Source organism: Pan paniscus, chromosome 1 (assembly GCF_029289425.2).
Source record: "Pan paniscus chromosome 1, NHGRI_mPanPan1-v2.0_pri, whole genome shotgun sequence".
Lineage (NCBI taxonomy): Eukaryota > Metazoa > Chordata > Mammalia > Primates > Hominidae > Pan > Pan paniscus.
In genome coordinates, this window is record NC_073249.2 from 4,748,922 (window position 1) to 4,770,861 (window position 21,940).

General features: G+C 45.1%; 1 protein-coding gene across 2 annotated transcripts in view; it reads right to left on the reverse strand.

Moving 5' to 3' along the window:
* Positions 1-144: 144 nt before the first annotated feature.
* Positions 145-21,940, reverse strand: part of SPMIP3 (sperm microtubule inner protein 3) — a 37,444-nt gene continuing 15,648 nt past the window's right edge. For both annotated transcript variants that reach the window (XM_055095201.2, XM_003807995.6), the window contains exons 3-5: positions 14,473-14,568; positions 11,265-11,437; positions 145-928 (exon numbers count right to left, since the gene is read on the reverse strand). In XM_055095201.2, the coding sequence (XP_054951176.2) occupies positions 810-928; positions 11,265-11,437; positions 14,473-14,568 (388 nt within the window). In that variant the 3' untranslated portion in view covers positions 145-809. The remainder of the gene's footprint in view (positions 929-11,264; positions 11,438-14,472; positions 14,569-21,940) is intronic.

Sequence of the window (21,940 nt, forward strand, 5' to 3'; positions counted from 1 at the left end):
ATATTCTGTTTCTGTTTCTCTGGAGAACCCTATCATTTGATCATTGATTGGCCCTTCACATTTAAGACTAAGGCAATGGAAAGCTATATGGAACTCTGCATTCTTGGGAGAAGTTTATCAATTAATAGGTGTTACTTTAGAGTGAGCGAGGAGGGAGTCAACTAGTATGCTGGGGAACTGGGGGAGGGCAGGGGTCCCTAGAAGCCAAATGTAAGGTTTTTTTCCTTTGGGATTCTTTCCTCTCCCTAGAGAAGACCCTTTAGCTTTCTGCCTGAGGAGCTGATGCCTAGTTGTCAGGCTTTCTTCTTGCCAAGATAGGGGTGCTAACTCCTGGACACAGACTCTCAGTTAATCCTTTTTATCAGTCCCACATCTCGCTACAGCCTCAGGCTACACCTGGGTTTCTCCATCCAGAGCCCCTTGAGGGTCTCCAGTGCCAGTTTTCTTTCTAATTGACCATGTCCCCCCGGTTCTTTTTTTTATTTTTCCCAACAGTGATGCAATTATTGTGCAGACACAATGATCTTCTTACCTGATCCTGCGTATACATTGGCCTAAATGTAAGATAGCTTGCCAGCATCAGCAATAAGACTGGGAGTGGGGCTTAAATTCAAGTTCTCTTAAGGATAGATCTTGATTCCCTGTTCTAAGCTGACCAACTTAATCTGCAAAGAATTTGCAACATGTAAATATTTTAGGTTTATAGCCATCTGTATACACACTGAAACTGAAAGTAGTTCTGCTGCCATTAACTTAGTCTAAAAGGGCCACCTAAGAATGCCAAACGTTATTTTGTTCGAATGCCGTGGTTATTTTAGTTTAAAAGCATTTCTTTCAAAGCTGCTTCTCTCTTCACAACAGTAGAGCTCTGGCAGTGAATTCAGCGGTCGAGGATTCAGCGAAACTGTGGCTAATTTCTGGTTCCAATCTGGAATTTAAAACAAATTAAGGATTTATTTAAAGACTACTCACTCCTAATTTTTAACACACTGTCCTTTTAGCAGTTGTGCACAGTAACAAAATAACTTTTGGGGTTTAAGACAAATGAATGCATTTAAAATGTGGGAAAAAGGACTCAGTCAAAAGGTTGTTTCTTTGGTTCAGTCTCTGATTAAGAGGCATATTAGTGAATTATGCCAAAATGTAAATAAAATGAAATAAATTACATAAATTTGCATGTTGACATCTCATTCTGTACCCCCAAACCTTTTTAGTCGTACATTATCGGTGCATTGTTTTGTATCAAATTGCACTCGTTGCCATCCCTAAATCATTTTTTTCTCTTTTTTCAGAGGTTTCTTTGTTTTCTCAAATTTTATTGACTATAAACCTTTGGATTAGAAAAGTTCAATGAACTCCAAACAGAATAAACAAAGTTCAAAACCATACAAAATCAATCACTATGTTATTTAGGAATAGATACGTATATGGTAAAAACAGTCAATAGCAAAGGCAAGATTAACACAAATTCAGAATAGAGGGTACGTCTGGGGGGAAGGATGGGGGGACTCAAAGGCTTTAAGTATATTAGGGAATTATTTTTCACAACTGACCTAAGGAATAAATAAGTATTTTATTATTACTCTTTAAATTGAATATATACAAAATATTTTTTGCAGGTATGATAGATATCACAATAAATAGAAAATAGGCCAGGTGTGGTGGCTCAAGCCTGTAATCCCAGCACTTTGGGAGGCCGAGGCGGGTGGATCATTTGAGGTCAGGAGTTCGAGACCAACCTGGGCAACATGGTGAAACCCCATCTCTACTAAAAATACACAAAATTAGCCCGCCGTGGTGGCAGGTGCCTGTAATCCCAGCTACTCGGAAAGGTGAGGCAGGAGAATTGCATGAACCCGGGAGGCGGAGGTTGCAGTGAGCCAAGATCGCACCATTGCACTCCAGCCTGGGCAACAAGAGTGAAACTTCGTCTCAAAAATAAAAAAAAAAAGAGAAAAGCAAAGAAATCAATGAAGTTCATCCATTCTTTTGTGTTACTTATAATAACACAAACCAGAAACCTGGGAGTCACCCTTGACTGCTCTCTCACCAACTAAATCCAATTAATTTTCACTTCCTACTTCTCTTCACTCCCCCATCACACCCTGGTCCAGGCCACCTGGACTTCACCTGAAACACTGATATCCTTTCCTCTTCCTTACACTCCTGCTGTAATCCAACCTCCACACAACAGCCAAAGAAAACACTTTACACCTTATCTTTCTTCAACTTGAATCTATTTCACCATCCCTTTTGCTATCAGAAGCAACAGAGTGACAAGTACATTGCCCAGGGCCACACAGCCAGGAAATGGCAGAGGCAGAACTCAAAATCTACTGGTCTTACTTGAGATTTCACATGTCTTATCCACCCACTCTCCTACCTTGGGTGATACTGCCGTTCCTAAATTCATACCCATTGGTGTTCCCTTGTATTTTATAACCTCTGATCTATAATCATTAACAATTTTGCTTATCTAAAAATAAGGGTTCAAAGAGAGCTTCACTTTAATACAATTATTGCTCAAGGAACCAAAGGCTAGTGTTTCAAAAGCATTGTAACAAAACTTTTTTTTTTTTTTTTTTTTTTCAGACGGAGTCGTACTCTGTCGCCCAGGCTGGAGTGCAGTGGCGCCATCTCGGCTCACTGCAACCTCCATCTCCCATGTTCAAGTGATTCTCCTGCCTCAGCCAAGTAGCTGGGATTACAGGTGCCCGCCACCACCCCTGGCTAATTTTTGTATTTTAGTTGAGATGGGGTTTTGCCATGTTGGCCAGGCTAGTCTCGAACTCCTGACCTCAAGTGATCCGCCCACCTTGGCCTCCCAAAGTGCGGGATTACAGGTGTGAGCCACTGCGCCCGGCTGCATTGCAACAAAACTTTATTATATTATTAGGTGAATATTAGAGTTTATTACATTACTCTAATATTCAGAGTAATTCTCAGTTGTACACATATTGCCATCTCAAAAAGATTAATTTGCCCAAGTATACATAGCTTATAAGAGGTGCAGTCCACATCTGACACAGAACAGACTCCAAAATCATTAATCTTTCACTGTTCTAGTCTACATTCCTTAGTACTTCAACAGTATCTCAAGAAATAAACATTTCTGGATATTAAGAATGGATAACATTTCACTAACCCAAGGAGTATGACTAGAAATGAAATCTTTGAGGATTTTTAGATTTAATCGAGTGTGATCCTGTCTGTAGTCAGCAACCACATGACTTTTCAAGTTTTTTTATGGAGTCAAATAGCAATGATGGCCTTCTAATTACACTATATTCTGGAAATGTATTAAAGTAATTTAGAAGTGTGAGGAATTCCATTCAGCAACTCCTCATGATCCTTGCAGGCTGTACGATGGGGTTGAATCATACACAACTTAACCAGGTGAACTCAACAGTCAATGTTGTGAGAACAGTGGGTGTTATCAACCCTGAAACGTGCTACACAGATTGGGGATGCTATGGGAAGAAAGTGTGAAATGATTTTTTGGATTTCCTTATCATCAGACAAAATGCAGTTGTTGTTCATGTGGATTTGTGGTGGTGACTCCTTTGAAAGTCATTGTTGGAAAATAAAATGAATAATTAGTTGACAACCACAGAGAAACTTTAACCACCTTGCTGAGGATTCTGTGTATTCCAAATATGTTAATGATTTAATATAATATCACTCTTTAATAATCAAGAGTTTTTGTTTGTTTGAGATGGATTTTCACTCTGTTGCCCAGGCTGGAGTGCAGTGGTGTGATCTTGGCTCACTGCAACCTCCGCCTCCTGGGGTTCAAACAATTCTCCTGCCTCAGCTTCCTGAGTAGCTGGGACTACAGGAGTGAGCTAATTTGTGTGTGTGTGTGTGTGTGTGTGTTTTGTAGAGATGGGGTTTCACTATGTTGGCTAAGCTGGTCTCGAACTCCTGACCTCAGGTGATTCACCCACCTCAGCCTCCCAAAGTGCTGGGATTACAGGTGTGAGCTACCGCACCTGGCCAGTCTAAGATATTTTTCAAGGATTACTTTGATCATGCATGATTTTTACCTTGTGCACCGATTTTAGAAATTAATCTCAGTGATATATGCAATTCCATTGTATTAGTATTTTACAGATATTGATTGTGGCATATGTTTATTCTTGATCAATAATACTAATAGTAACTAACATTTTTGAAGGCATAGTAATAGTACATACAGGCACAATGCTTACATTCTTTATATGGGTATCTCAATTCTATTAGGTAGATACTATTTTTATCCTTTTCGCAGGTGAGAATATTGAGGGTCAGAGAGCCTAAGGGCCACGCTGTTGGTAAAGGCATATATTTTATTTTGGAAAAATGAGTTATTTGAATTATTTGGCACCAGGGTGAGTAATACAAGGGTAACTTTCCTCTGAGGGGCCATCTTATCCTCCCAGGCTATGAATTCTCTGAGGACAGAGCCTTCTCCATACCCTCCACTGTGTCTTGCACACAGTCAGTGCCCAAAAAATGTTTCCTAAGGAAATCAATGAAATTATATGTGCTGAGAAATAATTTTAACTGAGGAAGAATTTCTTAAGCAGTAACCATGATCTATCATGGTCTATATTTAATCAGACACCTCAGAGAACTGAACATAAATGTAAATCCTTGCTAATCTAGACATACTTTCTGCCCTGAAAATCTGATCAAACACTGGCCTAGGCTGGGCACGGTGGCTCATGCCTGTAATCCCAGCACTTTGGGAAGCCGAGGCGGGTGGATCACCTGAGGTCAGGAGTTCGAGACCATGATGGTGAAACCTTGTCTCTACTAAAAATACAAAAATTAGCCAGGCGTGGTGGTGGGTGCCTGTAATCCCAGCTACTCGGGAGGCTGAGACAGAAGAATCACTTGAATCTGGGAGGTGGAGGTTGTGGTGAGCTGAGATCACGCCACTGCACTCCAGCCTGGGTGACAGAGTGAGACTCCATCTCAAACAAACAAACAAAAACTGGCCAAATGGTTAGGATAAACAGCCTATACTTTGATAAACAACTTAATATTCTTTCTCTTATTCTGTGAAAAACTCTTCCTCAAGGAGGGCTTGTCAGGCCTCTTGCAGACCAGCCCTTTGCCAGCCTATTGTTGTTTATGCAATCATTGCCACCTAAGCATCTCTCAAATGTATCTAAATCTACTGCCAACACCCATCATCTGCTGCCTAAATCACTGCTTCTCAAACTTGGCTGCGCTATGGAATTATCTGGGGAGTTTTAAAAATGACTGGTGCCTGGGACCCCCACTTTGCTGCCCCACATGGAGATCCTGATTTAACTGGTATTGGGTATAGCCTGGGCGTCCAGATTTTTTAAAACTCCAAGCAATGTAACCAAAATTAAGAATGTTTAACCTGGCCAGGTGTGGTGGCTCATGTCTGTAATCCCAGCACTTTGGGAGGCTGAAGTGGGCAGATTGCTTGAGCCCAGGAGTTTGAGACCAGCCTGGGCAACATAGTAAGAACCTGTCTCTACAAAAAATACAAAAAGTAGCTGGGTGTGGTGGCTCATGCCTGTAGTCCCAGCTACTCAGGGGGCTGAGGGAGGAGGATCACTTGAGCCTGGGCTGCCAAGGCTGCGGTGAGCTGAGATTGCACCACTGCATTCCAGCCTGGGCAATGGGAGTGAGACCCTGTCTCAAAAAAAGAAAAAAACTTTAACCACTGCAATTTCCTCCTGACTCTCCACATTCAATCTTCGCCCCATGCTGCTCCCCACCCTGCCCCTCCTTTTCTTCTTCACAGTTAGAGGAACATTTTCAAAATGAATTTTTTAAAATTTTTTATTTCCATAGGTTTGGGGAGAACAGATGGTGTTTGGTTACATGGTAAGCTCTTTAGTGGTGATCTGTGAGATTCTGGTACATCCATCACCTGAGCAGTGTACACTGAACCCAATTTGTAGTCTTTTATCCCTCACAAAATGAAATTGTAATCATTACTTCTGCCTTCCTTAAAACTTTTCAACAGTTTCCCATTATTCTCAGACTAGAGGCCAAACCCTGAATATGACCTGTAACATCTTTCATACTCTGGTCTTTCTTCCCATCCCTCCACCGCACCCTGCTCCATGATCCCTCCTGATTCCTATACTCCAGCACACCCTTATTCTTTTTAGTTCCTCAAACATGTCATGCTCCTTCCTGCCACAAGGCCTTTGCACATGCTGTACTCTCTATGAACCTGTTTCCCCACTCTCTGCCCAGTTAACTTTTAGCTTATCCTTCAGCTCTTGGCTCATCATTTCCTAAGGGAAGCTTTCTCTGACTTACTATATGCTCCTATAACCCCATATAAACTCTGCCTTATAGCATTTAAGGCAGGTAGACTTTTATGGTTATTTATTTTTTTAGAGTTGGGGCCTTGCTATGTTGCCCAGGCTGGAGTGCAGTAGTATAATCATAGCTCATGCAGCCCCAAACTCCTGGGCTCCAGCAGTCCTCCTGACTCAGCCTCCTGAGTAGCTTGGACCACAGGGGCCACTACGCCCAGTTAATTTTTAAATTTCTTTTGTAGGAGTGGGTTCTCACTGCGTCGCCCAGGCTGGTCTCAAACTCCTGTCCTCAAGCTGTCCTCCCACCTCGGTCCCCCAAAGTGCTGGGATTACAGGCATGCACCACCACACCCATCCATAGTTATTGAGTGTAGAAATCTTGTGTCTATTTTTGCTTCATGTGGTATGGCTAAAAGCTGTCACATTGACTGGCACTTAAATAGGCCCTCAAATTATTTCCTGAAGGAATATGTGTGGGTAAGTGAAAGTGTTCTTGATATCAAATATATCACCAAGTCCAGTTGATGCCACCCCCAAAATATCGCTGGAATCCATTTATTCCTCTTTATCTTCCCTGCTGGTCCCAGCCACCATCATCTCTGGTCTAACCTATTAAATTGTTTCTCAGTGGTCTGCCTGAGAAACTTTTCCCCTCCATTTAACAGTGTCTTCACAGCAGCCAGAGGGCCGGGCACGGTGGCTCTCGCCTGTAATCCCAGCACTTTGAGAGGCCAAGTCAGGCAGATCATGAGGTCAGGAGATTGAGACCATCCTGTCCAACATGGTGAAACCGCACCTCTACTAAAAATACAAAAATTAGCTGGGCCTGGTGGTGCGCGCCTGTAGTCCCAGCTATTTGGGAGGCGGAGGCAGGAGAATCGCTTGAACCCGGGAGGTGGAGGTTGCAGTGAGATGAGATTGCGCCACTGCACTCCAGCCTGGGCAACAGAGCAACACTCCGTCTCAAAAAAAAAAAAAACAAAAAAAAAAAAACAAAAAAAAAAACAGCAGCCAGAGTAATACAAATAATGCCGTTAAAATATAAGATGCCACTCTTCTGTTAAAAATCCTTCAATGTCTTACCATTGCTCGTAGAATAAAATCCAATTGTCTGATCACTCTCACTCGTTACCCACCAAACGACACTGGTCTCCTTTCTATTCCTCAAATATGCCAAGCCCTTCCCAGCTTCCAGGCTTTTGCACTTACTGTTACTTTTGCCTGAAATGCCCTTTATATGACTCATTCTTATTTTTCAGGGCTCAGCTAAAATTGCATAGACATTTTCCCTGACTGCCCTATTTAAAGTAACTTCCTTTAGCTATCCTCATCTCCCTGCTTATTTCCCATATAGCACTACCACAATCTATGGTTTGAAAAAAAAAAAATGCACTTGGCTATGCTGTATATCCCCACCAGAATGTCAGCTCTGCGGAAGCAGGTATCTTGTCTTCCCTGGTCACTGTATTCGGCAGATAGCAGTGTCTGGTTCATAACAGTTGCTCAACAAACAACTAAATCATACTGGGGTCACCAGCTTCCAGCATGGACCCCAGTGATTCTTGCCCCCTGGTATTCATGCCTTGTGTAATCCTCTGCACACTGCTTTAGAGCTGGCTGTATGTGACTAACAGGATACATCAGAAGTGACAGTGTGTGCTTTTGTTTTTGTTTTTTGAGACGGAGTCTTGCTCTGTCACCCAGGGTGGAGCGCAGTGGCATGACCTCAATTCACTGCAACCTCCACCTCCTGGGTTCAAGCAGTTCTCCTGCCTCAGCCTCCCAGGTAGCTGGGATTATAGGTGCGTGCCACCACACCCAGCTAATTTTTGTATTTTTAGTAGAGATGGGGTTCTGCCATGTTGGCCAGGCTGGTCTCGAACTTCTCACCTCAGGTGATCCTCCCGCTTCGGCCTTGCAAAGGGCTAGGATTACAGGCATGAGCCACTGTGCCCGGCCTCATCTTTCAACTCCTGCACCTCTATTTGGTATTTAGTCAGTTCCCAAGCCTCATCTTCCCAACTGGATTGTGAGTTCCCTGCAGGACTGAAATCATCTCCTGGACTTTCTATGTCCCGGCACAATACATAGTAGGTGGTGAGTATTTCATTGCTTTGCTAAAATTTATTTAGCTCCATAGGTTTGGAAAGAATTAAAAACTGTTTTCTAAACTAAGCAAGGGAGAACACCTTTTGTGTCTGTTTGTCTGTCTATGAGATCTCATAGCAGAGGAGTTGCAAAGAAGGTCCTGTCGAAGGTCACTTTGGAAACTGGAGGCGCACCTGGATTTCCTTATGCAAAGGAAACAGCTTTCAAACTCCCAGGTGGTCTTGAAAGGACAACGTGCTCATCCAGTTCTGTGGGGACCGGAACCCCATTGATGTTTTCTGACCACCTCTTCTTTTTAGCCCCTCCTCAACCCCCAGCAACTTCTACTGCCCCAAGCCTCATACTTCCTTCAGCCCTAACCCGTGTCAAGCTAATCCCCAGCTTCCATTGCCATAGCCCTCCCCAGGGCTCCTTGGGACGGCAACCCCTACCACTCTGCACGCCCTCCCAGCACCTCCTTTCCCAGTGACCTTGACCTCAGCCCCAGCCTCCTCCCCAGCCCCTCAGCTCCCGCCGTGGTCAGGCTCCAGTCGTCTCGGAGCCTCCAGAACCCAGCTTTGCCCTGCTTGAAGCCTCTCATCCCAAACCCCTGCTGGCAACCTCTGGCCCCCATGGCTATTGCCACCCCTACCCCTGGCTCAACTCTCCCAAGATCCACCTCTCCCTCCCTTTTCCTGATCTTCCTGATGGCTGCATTTGCTGTTCCCTGGGGCCCAGGGGCCCAGCCCAGGCCATCTCCTTTGGCATTCCATATTTTAAGTAAATAGAAAGAGACACTCTTTAAAGAAGACTATTAAATAAATAATAGTACAGGTGACGCTCAGGTGTGACAGAGGCTCTGTAGCTTCTGAGTCAAGCACAGCTTGAAATGACCTGGGGCTGAATTCTGCTTCTCCTACCGCCTAGCTGTGTGACCTGGGGCTAGTTAATAAACTGCCTCTGACTTGGCTTTTCCTACGGTAAAATTGGGAAAATAGTAGGACTTTACTTCAGGGAGCTGCTTTCAGGACTAAATATGTGCCTGCCACAGTGTGAGAGCCTCCAAAATATTGAGGTTTACTCATTTTAAAAGTCTGTTGGCCAGGTGCAGTGGCTCACGCCTGTAATCCCACCACTTTGGGAGGCCAAGGTGGGTGGATCACTTCAGATCAGGAGTTCGAGACCAGCCTGGCCAACATGGTGAGACTCCGTCTATACTAAAAATACAAAAATTAGCCGGGCATGGTGGCGCATACCTGTAATCCCAGTTACTTGGGAGGCTGAGGCAGGAGAATCGCTTGAACCTGGGAGGTGGAGGTCCCAGATGGTGCCACTGCACTCCAGCCTGGGCGACAGAGTGAAACTCCATCTCAAAAAAAAAAAAGAAAAACTCTGTCAATGAAGTAATTCATCCCAATAACTAAAATTCAAAGCACCAATGACAGCAGGAACACAAGCAATGCTTAAATTGGTGTCTACATGTCCTCCCCCAAGGTCCTATACGTCGGGGAGCCTCAGTCCCTTTCAGTATTTTTTTTTTTTTTTTTTTGACAGTTTTGCTCCTGTTGCCCAGGCTGGAGTGCAGTCGCACGATCTCGGCTCACTGCAACCTCCGCCTCCCAGGTTCAAGCGATTCTCCTGCCTCAGCCTCCCGAGTAGCTGGGATTACAGGCATGCACCACCACTTTGTATTTTTAGTAGAGACAGGGTTTCTCCATGTTGGGCAGGCTGGTGCTGAACTCCTGACCTCAGGTGATCCGCCTGCCTCGGCCTCCCAAAGTGCCAGGATTACAGACATGAGCCACCGCGCCTGGCCCCCTTTCAGTATTTTTTTACATGCTGCAGCCTCACATATTACAAGGGGAACTTAGAATTTTTGAAACATGCCTCCAAATGTCAAATCATTGTCATAAAGTTTGAAATTGGGAATAAGAAAAGTTCCCTTAACAGTATGTTTAGGCACAATAATGATTATGTCATGTGACAAGGGGCTCAGTGAAGAGTGGCCAACCAGGTGTGGTGGCTCACACCTGTAATCCCAGCACTTTGAGAAGCTGAGGCAGGAGGATTGCTTGAGGCCAGGAGTTTGAGGCCAGCCTGGGCGACAAAGCAAGACCCTCATCTCTATAAAAAAGAATTAAACAATTAGCTGGGTGCAGTGGCTTATGCCTGTAGTCTCAGCCACTTAGGAGACTAAGCCAGGAGGATTGCTTTAGGCCAGGAGTTCAAGACCAGCCTGGGCAACATAGCGAGACCATGTCTCTAATTAAAAAAAAAAAAAAAAAAAAAAGGCCGGGCGCAGTGGCTCAAGCCTGTAATCCTAGCACTTTGGGAGGCTTAGGCGGGCGGATCATGAGGTCAGGAGTTCGAGACCATCCTGGCCAACATGGTGAAACCCCGTCTCTACTAAAAATACAGAAAAGTTAGCCGGGCGTGGTGGCGGCGCCTGTAGTCCCAGCTACTCAGGAGGCTGAGGCAGGAGAATGGAGTGAACCCAGGAGGCGGAGCTTGCAGTGAGCCGAGATCGCACCACTGCACTCCAGCCTGGGCGACAGAGCGAGACTCCGTCTCAAAAAAATAAAAATAAAAATAAATAAATAAATAGATAAAAGAAAGCGTGGTCAGACTTGAGACTGTGTGTTAATAAGGATATATGCATTTCCATCCCTGAAGTCTCCTCTGCAGGGAACTAGGTAGCGAGGAGCCTTGGGGAGCCCCCTAAATTCTTCCTGCACCCCAGAAACACACACACACATATCCATGCCTCCAACTCGACTGGTCCCAAACAGGCTCCCTGAGACAGCAAGCCCACAGGAGATGCTAATCTGTGGCCCAGGCAAGGTTAATCTCAGAGAGTTAAGAGCAGTTGGCCTGACTTACCAATCTCATAAAATGGCAGAGAATAGTCTCTTCGGTAAGTGGTTTCTTTATACCATGGCTCAGCAGGCTTTGAATGTCTTCGAAGACAAATATATCGAATGAGTGTTTGTTGGTCGAATTGAGGCTGATAGTGATATTTTGTCTTGGGTGGAATTGTCAAGTCTATGAGCGGTCTAAAGGGAAATAGAAATAGTTTGCTGAAAAGCCAGTAGAAAAAAGCAGTCCCTTTTCTCGTCAGCTGGAATCCATTCCCTGGAAACGGCCGCGAGGCTAACAGAGAGTATTGACAAGACTCCCACGGCTCTGCGACCAGCCCTGGCAAAGCTGCAGTAGATGGTTCAGGGACTTCTGTTCCCTGTTCTTCCCTTCAGCATCCCTCCCCCTCTCCAATGACAGGTCCTAGGAGGTGATGCGTGTCACACTCTCCACTAGATCCACCCGTGCACAGCCACTCCCCGCACTCCGGAGGTCCCGGTGCCCTTTCCCAGTGTAACTGTTCTGCGGATGTTTGTTGCTTCAAGGAACCAGTGCAGGCCTGGTGTGGTGGCTCACGCCTGTAATCCCAGCATTTTTGGAGGCTGATGGGGGCAGATCGCTTGAGCTCAGGAGTTCAAGGCCAGCCTGAGCAACACGGTGAAAACCCATCTCTACAAAAAAATACAAAAATTAGCCAGGCGTGGGGGTGTACACCTGTAGTCCTAGCTACTAGGGAGGCTCAGGTGGGAGGATCCCTTGAGCCCAGGAGGCAGAGGTTGCAGTGAGCCGAGACTGAGCCTGGGTGACAGAGCCAGACCCTGTCTCAAAGAAATAAATAAAATAAAATAGGAATCAATACATCTAGTTAGACTAACCACTATGTGCCTCTTGGGGTTTGATGGACCTGAAATCATTACGACCTTCCTGTACCCCTACTCAAATAGGTATCCCTTGGAAAAGAAAAGCAAAGAGCAACCAAAATGTAGTGGCAAAATATCGCTTGTGGCAGTATACCTTCACTGGTCCAGCTTTGGTGATATATATTAAGACCTTGAAAATCTGCACATATTTTATCCCAACAATTAGGATGTCAACAAAGACTTAGCTCTAAGAATGCTTGTCAAAGTGTTTTTATGATAATAAAAAGAGTGGGACAACTTGCATGTAAAAAAACAGGAAATTATTTAGACAATGACGCAGAAATATGTGGGAATGCCATGCCACCATTAAAAGTGATGCTGCGGCCGGGCGCGGTGGCTCACGCCTGTCATCCCAGCACTTTGGGAGGCCGAGGCAGGCGGATCATGAAGTCAGATCGAGACCATCCTGGCTAACACGGTGAAACCCCATCTCTACTAAAAATACAAAAAAGAATTAGTCGGGCATGGTGGCGGGTGCCTGTAGTCCCAGCTACTCGGGAGGCTGAGGCAGGAGAATGGCGTGAACCCGGGGGGCGGAGCTTGCAGTGAGCTGAGATCGCGCCACTGCACTCCAGCCTGGGAGACAGCGAGACTCCGTCTCAAAAAAAAAAAAAATAAATAAAGTGATGCTGTACGACTGGGTGCAGTGGCTCATGCCTGTAATCCCATCACTTTGGGAGGCCGAGGTTGGCGGATCACCTGAGGTCAGGAGTTCGAGACCACCCTGGCCAACATGGTGAAACCCCGTCTCTACTAATAATACAAAATTAGCCGAGCGTGATGGTGGCCGCCTGTAATCCCAGCTACTCGGGAGGCTGAGGCAGGAGAATCGCTGAACCCAAAGGCAGAGGTTGCAGCGAGCCGAGATCACGCCACTGCGCTTCAGCCTGGGCAACAAGAGCGAGACTCCATCTAAACAAAAAGGGGGGGATGCTGTAGTATAGGATTATAACTTTTGAAATGGAAAAAAGTCCACGATACATTAAGTTTAAACAAAGGTTTCAATTGAATTATGCATTGAATTGAATTGAATTCATTCAATTGAATTATTCATTGAATTGAATTGAATTCATTCAATTGAATTAAATGGATAAATCGTATGGTATGTGAATTATCTCAATGCAGCTATTACCAAAAATAAAAATAAAAAGGTTTCGAAATACCCATCCCGTCCCACTTTGATGTAGATCTGGATGATTCTGCAGGATTATCTCTGGGTGATGATATTGTGGGTAATTTTCAATCATTCCATTTTTGACTGTGAATGTTTTCTAAATGTTCTCATAAACGTTTATATTTTTAAACTATAAAATAGATGAGATGAGCTGCTGTTGATGTGAAAAATATTAAGTGTTGGCTGAGATTTAGGAACATCTAAATCTAAACGAGTGAGTAGCCTTCTGTGAGTATATCGCTGTGAACTCATCACACTTAGAGGGGAGATTAAGACTGCTTCATCATCAGTTATGTTTGCCTGATTGGGTAACCTTGATTGTGATGGGCCTTCTTTAAGAAAGAGTGTGTTAGCAGAAACGGAGAGGCTGTGCCTGACGTTCAGAAAAAGCAAGAGCAAGAATCTGACCGTGCTCGTGGGGTACTGAATGGGGAGAGATGCTGGATGATGGGAAGGTGCTCTGTTGTGGATGGGCCTGAAGAATCATTGAGAATACCCACCCACCTCTGCTTGTTCTTATTTCATGCTTAACAGGTACCTGACCTTGTAAAGGAGGTGCCTTGAATGATGGGTGAGAGTACTCCTTTTCCTACAAAAGAATGTCTCCCACAACACAAAATAAGGTCAAAGTGCCTATGGGCTGGGTGCAATGGCTCATGCCTGTAATCCCAGCACTTTGGGAGGCCAAGGTGGGCGGATGACTTGAGGCCAGAAGTTCGAGACCAGCCTGGCCAACATGGTGAAACCCTATCTCTACTAAAGATACAAAAAAATTAGCTGGGTATGGTAATGTGTGCCTGTAGTCTCAGTTACTGGGGAGGCTGAGGCATGAGAATTGCTCGAACTGGGGAGGTGGAGGTTGTGGTGAGGCAAGATCTCGCCACTGCACTGCAGCCTGGGCAACAGAGCAATACCTTTTCTCAAAACAGTAAGATATAAAATAAGAATAATCTCACCACTCATTAAAAAAAAAAAAACATTAACAGTTTGGTATATTTTCTTGCAAACCTCTTCTATCCATTATTATTTTTGCTATCATCAGTATTATGAGGAGTAGTGTATCTTCCCCCCGCCCACCCCTTTTATCATTGTAGCTTTCGTGACATTCTTGGACATTGGGATTGAGGAGGTGTCTCACCTGGGAGCTCTCTTTGCACTATGATCAAAATGGAGTCTTGCCAGCTGCCCAGGGTAATAGCCTTGAACGTCTCTTCCTTGGTGAGCAATGAATATACTAGAGCAGAAAATTAGGAGGTGAGAAGAAAGCCGTTCTTACAATTAGTTCATTCCAGAAGAATGCCAGCCGTGGCATAATACAAAACGTATTTGGTCTTTGTCCCCAGTTTCTGGCACTGAGCCCCTAAAAGCCATGGAATTTCCTGATAAGGGTCTTTTTCATGCATAACCAGCCCTTTTCTACCGTAGCTGAGTGTATGGGCCTCGCAGGCCTCCCTCCTCCCACCACAACCTCCCGCATCTGTAATAAAATGTTATTTATGTTCAGGATTCATAAGGAAATATTTAACATATCAGGTATTAGGTTCACAACGTTAGGAAAAAAATTAATAAGTGGATATATAAAACCAGTGGGTGGGCAAGCCTATTTCTGGAATAAAATGAAATTAAATGAAAAGAAAAACAAAAAATAAGAAATAAATAAATAAAACCAGTGGGGCAAATGTTGATAACAGTTGAAATGTGGGAATCGGGCTGGGCACAGTGGCTCACACCTGTAATCCCAGCACCTTGGGAGGCCAAGGTGGGTGGATCACTTGGGGTCAGGAGTTCGAGACCAACCTGGCCAACATGGTGAAACCCCGTCTCTACTAAAAATACAAAAAAAAAGCTGGATGTGGTGGCACATGCCTGTAATCCCAGCTACTGGGAAGGCTGAGCCAGGAGAATTGCTTGAACTCGGGAGGCAGAAGTTGCAGTGAGCTGAGATTGTGCCACTGCACTCCAGCCTGGGCAACAGTGCGAGACCCTGTCTCAAAAAAAAAAAAAAAAAAAAAGAGAGAAATGTGGGAATCCGTAAATGGAGGGCTCTGTCTGAAAAAAGTGCATAAAAATAAAAATAATAAAAGAAATGTGGGAATTGGTAAATGGGAGCTCATTATACTGGTTTTTTCTACTTTTGATGTTTACAAAATTTCATCTTTTTTTTAACTGTAACAAATAAGTCTGTAAAGACTAAACGTGAAGCAGCACTGTGATGTCAAAGCACAAGGCGCTTGCAAGCCTGGGAGGGGGACTCAAGCCCTGTCTAGAGGCTGGATTTTGAGGAGTTTTGGGAGCATCATTGAGCTAACATGTGGGGACTGGGAGGGAGCACTTCTGTGGGGTGAACGTAAGAAGGGGTGGGACAAAGGTGGGTGGTACAAGTGGAATACAACGGGGCTGAGGGAGACCAGGCTGGAGGGCAACGGTGCTCAGGTTTTATGCTTTAAAATACATCTCATTTTATTTTATTGTATTTATTTATTTATTTTGAGACGGAGTCTCACTCTGTCGCCCAGGCTGGAGTGCAGTGGCCCAATCTCAGCTCACTGCAACCTCTGCCTCCTGAGTTCAAGTGATTCTCCTGCCTCAGCCTCCCGAGTAGCTGGAATTACAGGTGCCTGCCACCACACCGGGCTAATTTTTGTATTTTAGAAGAGATGGGTTTCACCATGGTGGCTAGGATGGTCTCAAACTCCTGGCCTCAAGTGATCTGCCCACCTTGGCCTCCCAAAGTGCCGGGATTACAGGCATGAGCCACTGCACCCGGCCAGAAATACGTCTCATTTTATAGTACATTGCTTTTCCTTTTATATTATAGTTATAAGACTGTAATGAGATAGGTTGGTGTAAAAGTAATTGCGGTTTTTGCTATGACTTTCAATGGCAAAAACTGCAATTACTTTTGCACCAACCTAATATTTTAAAATTATATGTGGTTGGTTTATATTATTTACAGATTTTATTTCAGAAGAATAGCAGAGATATTACAAAATATCTGTTATTAAAAAGGGGGTATTGTGTCTGAAAGTTTGAGAACTACTGATGGAGGTGATAGGAATCTTTGTGAGGTTTGCTGTTGTTTGTTTTGTTTGCTTTTAGAGATGGAGTCTCACTGTTGCCCAGGCTATAGTGCAGTGTGATCATAGCTCACTGTAGCCTCTAAGTCCTGGGATCAAGAGATCCTCCTGTTTCAGCCTCCTAAGTAGCTGGGAGGGACTACAGGCATGTACCATATGCCTGGCATATATATATATATATATATAATTTTTTTTTGTAGTTTCACTATGTTGCCCAGGCTACTTTGTGAGATGTTTAACAAGGTTCATGACATGGTAGAGAAAGATCTTTTTTGATGGCAATGTGGAAAACCATTTTTTTTTAAAGACAGAGTCTCATTATGTTGCCCAGCCTGGTCTGGAACTCCTGGGCTCAAGTGATTCTCCCGCCTTGACCTCCCGAAGAGCTGGGATTGCAGGTGCGAGCTGCTGCACCCAGCCAGAAAACAAATTTGAAGACCATGTGACTAAAAGCAGAAAGACTGCTTAGGAAGTGATTGTAGTGCTTTATGTGGGACATGACGAAGCTCTGATATGATGGAAATGTGGATGGAGAGGATAGGGCTGATTGAGGATATTTTAGGAGATAGGATGGAGGGTAAAAGACAGGGAAGTGTCCGAGACAAAGCTGCATCTTCAGGCATTGGAAAGAATCCTGCCTTTCCCCAAGAGAGGGAACACAATAAATGGCCATCATTGGGAAGGTGACTTTATTGAGTTTGTGATGCCTGGACATGTGGGGTCTTTCGGGATGTCCCACAGATTCTGAGCAGTCAGTAGATGCCATAAAAATTCAAAGTCAGGAGGCTGGGCTCACGCTTGTAATCCCAGCACTTTGGGAGGCCAAGGCGGGCGGATCACAAGGTCAGGAGATCAAGACCATCCTGGCTAACACGGTGAAACCCAGTCTCTACTAAAAATACAAAAAATTAGCCAGGTATGGTGGCGGGCACCTGTAGTCCCAGCTATTTGGGAGGCTGGGGCAGGAGAATGGCGTGAACCTGGAAGGTGGGGCTTGCAGTGAGCTGAGATCGTGCCACTGCACCCCAGCCTGGGGGACAGAGTGAGACTCCATCTCAAAAAAAAAAAAAAAAAATTCAGAGTCAGTAGAAAGTAGCACATCATTTTGCATAACGTATCTCACTAAATATGTGTTAGATAATGGATGAAAACTGAAACTATGCCTTCAGTTCGACTCAACCAACATTTATTGAATGCACACAAAACACCCTGCACTATGCTAGGCTCTGCAGATACAAAGCTGACTAAGAAGCAGTGCTTGTCCTCAAAAAGCTCTTCACATGCTGAAATAGTGATCTGAATAAAGGGTCCATAGGACACAGAAGAGGGAGGAGTGTCTAGATCTAGGACTCGGATAAGCAAAGGGGTTGGGGAAGAGATTCCAAGCAAAGGGAATTATAGGGGCCAAGACGTGGACAGAATTAGGTTCTGAGTGGAGTGTATGAGGGCTAGAGTGGGCCTGACTGTCTAGCATGAAAGGCAAGCACTGAGCAGGGCAAGTTCTGTCTCTGTCTGTGCAAAGACGACCTCTGGGAGCTCTGATTTGCAGAAAAACCACAGGCTGTCTGGGCCTGCCCAGTGGCTGGGATAATATGACTGAGCCCTGGATGGTAAATAACAATGGGGTATTAAGTCATAAGAAGAGAGAGGAACTGGCACAATAAAGGGAACAAATGACATTTCTGAATGCACAGGGGTGGGACACGTAGCTTTCTTAGGCACCTATCCATTTTCTGAAGCACCACCTTGGAATATTACCCCAGGGCCACATTACAGTTTAAGAACCCACCTAAAGGACGCTGGTTTCTACAGTTGCTGGGCTGTGGGCGCTGGGCTGGGTTTTGACCGTGGCGTGCATACAAACAAACACCTGCTGAATACAGGTGAGTAAACTCAGCGCTGCTCCTTAGAAGCAGTCAGTAAAAGCTGATTTGAGGATAAAGAATCCCTGCACCAGCACCAAGTAATCCTCCCTGCCACCGCCCCTTGGCAGTGTCTCTTGGCAGGTTTTGGGAGGAGTGAAAAGAAAATGGGAAGGTGCGTGTAAGGAGATGGGTGTGGAGAGAGGGCTGGCTGGGTGGAGAAGAGAGTTTTGACCTCCTAAGGGGAAATGTCTAGCCAGGCCAGAGGCTGTGCATTACCAGGCCTCAGTGAATGATTGTGAAAGCACGTGCGGACTCTTCAGACTTGGCTGTGGAGCCCAGCCCAGCTCAGGGCTCTGCTCAGAGTGATTCTGTTGAACCCGGGTTTTAACCAGCTGTAGAAAGCCCTTTCCTTCTCACTGGGCAGGTGCAGGCACCGTGCGTGATTTTGAGTCCCTGATGGCTTGGCTTTTTGAGGTGATGTATTCAGTCCACATGAGAGCAAACCTGTTCCCTGGGAGGGTGGCTGTAAGTGGAGTGGGATCTGGGCTTAGCCACAGTCAAAATTCAATATCCATAGGAGAGGCCAGGGGTGTCGGTCCCTCCAGAGCCTGGCCGCACAGCCCCAGGTAGCCTGTGTTCCTATGACTGCACTCTTCTCTGTTACGGCCCTGCTGGGGCTCATCCTCTACAGAGCATTTTTACAGAAATGATCTCACTTAATGCTCACAGTCACCTTGCAAGGTAAACATGATTAACTCTCTGCTTTATAAGAATAGCCCAAGTCTCAGCAAGGTTAAGTGGACTTTTTAAATAGCAAAGTCCACTTAAACGAGTAAATGCCAGCGCTGTGAATCAAACCCAGTTCTCCAAACTCCATGTCACATTCTGCCACCCGAGGGTATGTGTGATGATTTGTTTTAATAAGAATTCAGTGCTATTTTCACACAAACTCTGTGATTCTCTCATTTTGGGGCAGACAGCAAATAGACATTGTACACTAAAAAATAGGAAAAGCCATAAAGACACAGCAATGTTAGCTGGAAGATGCTTTTAACTCAATGAAAAGCACTCACTGCAAGCTCTGCTGTGCCTCCAGTGTGCTAGGCGCTAGGGATACAGTGATGACAATGTTGTCTTTCCACTCAAGAGTTCATAATCTGGTCAGGAAAGCCACGTTTAGGCAACTATCTAATCATAGACGATGTGGTGAGCACTACACCTGATAAGAAACTGAGGCTCAGGGGGAGTAAATAACTTAGCTAAGGACATGAGCTAGTACGTCCAGAAGACAGAACTAAAGGAAGGACTAGGAAGCCTCCAGACCTGTGCCCTCACCTCCCAGGCTCTACCGGCTCCACAAGAATCTCCTCAAGGAAGTGGGGAGCCTCAGTTTCCTCATCATTAAAATGGGAATGATACTGTCTTCTCCTTTAATGATTACATGAGAGTAAACGAGACATTTGTACTTGGTGGCTAACATCTCCCAAGGTGTTGATATTGATACAGGAGATGGAAATTATTTAGGCAGATGGAAAGGGCAACAGAGTCCTCAGCGGAATTTCCCTTTTAACAAAAAGCAGCCCCAAAGTTATTTATTTTCTAACAAAGAGTAGCCTGTAAAATCATGCTGCAGACATGAATAAGCAAGCTGGAAACTTGTGTGGGTGAATGCCAGCAGCTGTGCCCATAGAAAAGGGCTACCTGAGGGCCAGCATGTTCAACATGGAGGCGCCATCTTCCCTTTTCTCTGTCACCACGTGTATAGTACAAACACAAACAGGCAACTGAACGTGACCCGGCTAGGCAGAGAACCCATCTACATCATAAAAGATTAGGGTGGGGCGGCCAGCTTCTTCACCTGCCATGCAAACACCACACTTAGTCCTAACCAGTTCTTCTCACGTTATGCAAATGACACACCTGGTCCAACCAATCTTTCCTGCCCTATGTAAATCAGACACCACCTCCTCAAGCTCAGTTATAAAACCTGCACTTCACCAGGGACCAGAAGACCTACGCGACTCCCTCTCTCTGCAAGAGAGAGATTTTCTCTTTCTTTAGCCTATTAAACCTCCGCTCTTAACCTCACTCCTTGTGTGTTCACGTCCTTGATTTCTTTGGCGTGTGGCAATGAACCACGGGTTGTACCCCAGAGAAATGACGCTGCTCCAATATCATCCCACGCAGGATGGGCTGACCACACAGTTGCCTCTGGATCTTCAGAGACTGTTTGGATCAAAGTTTTAAAAACCTATTTAAATCACACACAAATTCTGTATCTTTGATCTTCTACAACACACTGAATTTAATCCACTTAAAGTGATCTTTTCAGGAGTATCCTGGGTTCCACAAACCAATGCCACACCCAGCCCTTCTCTGAGTGACAGGCCTCCAGCCTGTAGCCAGGGGATGGCACCAGTAAACAGTTGCATATAATATGATTTTTTTTTTTTTGAGACGGAGTCTGGCTCTGTCGCCAGGCTGGAGTGCAGTGGTGCCATCTTGGCTCACTGCCACCTCTGCCTTCCCAGGTTCAAGCAATTCTCCTGCCTCAGCCTCCCGAGTGGCTGGGACTACAGGTGTGTGCCACCATGCCCTGCTAATTTTTTGTATTTTTAGTAGAGACGGGGTTTTACCATGTTGGCCAGGATGGTCTCAATCTTTTGACCTCATGATCTGCCTGCCTCGCCTCCCAAAGTGCTGGGATCACGGGCGTGAGCCACCGTGCCCGGCCAATGTGATTATGAATACAAGAATTTTATGTGGCCACTACTAAGTGTGAACCATTTAACATTTACTTTTATTTAGTGTCCCAAAATCTCAGTTTTCTGTAGCGTAGCCCTGAGGCTTGGCCATTTAAGGATGAATTGGATACGTGCTTGTGCAGAACCACACAAGGGCAGGCTCAGGTGCCATCAGTCACCAGGGGTACACACCACACATAAATGATTGGATAATTTTGCTCACTCATTCATTTCAATGTTTTCAACAACCGTGCCTACAGGGCCTACCAGGAATGGTAATCTGCAAGGCAGAGGTCATGATAGTGAGTTGCAGAGAAAGGGAAGTAAGCCCTGCCCGGGGGGCTAACCTGGAGATGTGGCAAAATGCAGTGACCACAAGCACAGACGTGAGTTTAAGTCCCATGTCCGCCAGTCACTAGCTGTGGGATCTGGGACAGTCATTTAACCACACCGTGCCTTGGTTTCCTCATATGAAACTCACAGTAGTGAAGATTAAAGGAGTTCAGATGCACCTAGAACAGTGCTTGGCACAGAGTAAGAGCTTCAGAAGTGTTTACCATTATTATTCCAGGGGGTGAGACAGGCAGGATATAAAGAAACAGATAAAGTAGGCCAGGTGCTGTGACTCAAGCCTGTAATCCCAGCACTTTGGGAGGCCAAGTTGAGTGGATCATTTGAGGTCAGGAGTTCGAGACCAGCCTGGCCAACCTGGTGAAACCTTGTCTCTACTAAAAATAAAAAATTAGCCAGGTGTGGTGGTGGGCGCCTGTAGTCCCAGCACTTGAGAGGCTGAGGCATGAAAATCACTTGAACTCAGGAGGCAGAAGTTGCAGTGAACCAAGATTGTACCACTGCACTCCAGCCTGGGTGACAGCGCAAGACTTTGTCTCAAAAAAACAAAAACAAAACAAAACAAAACA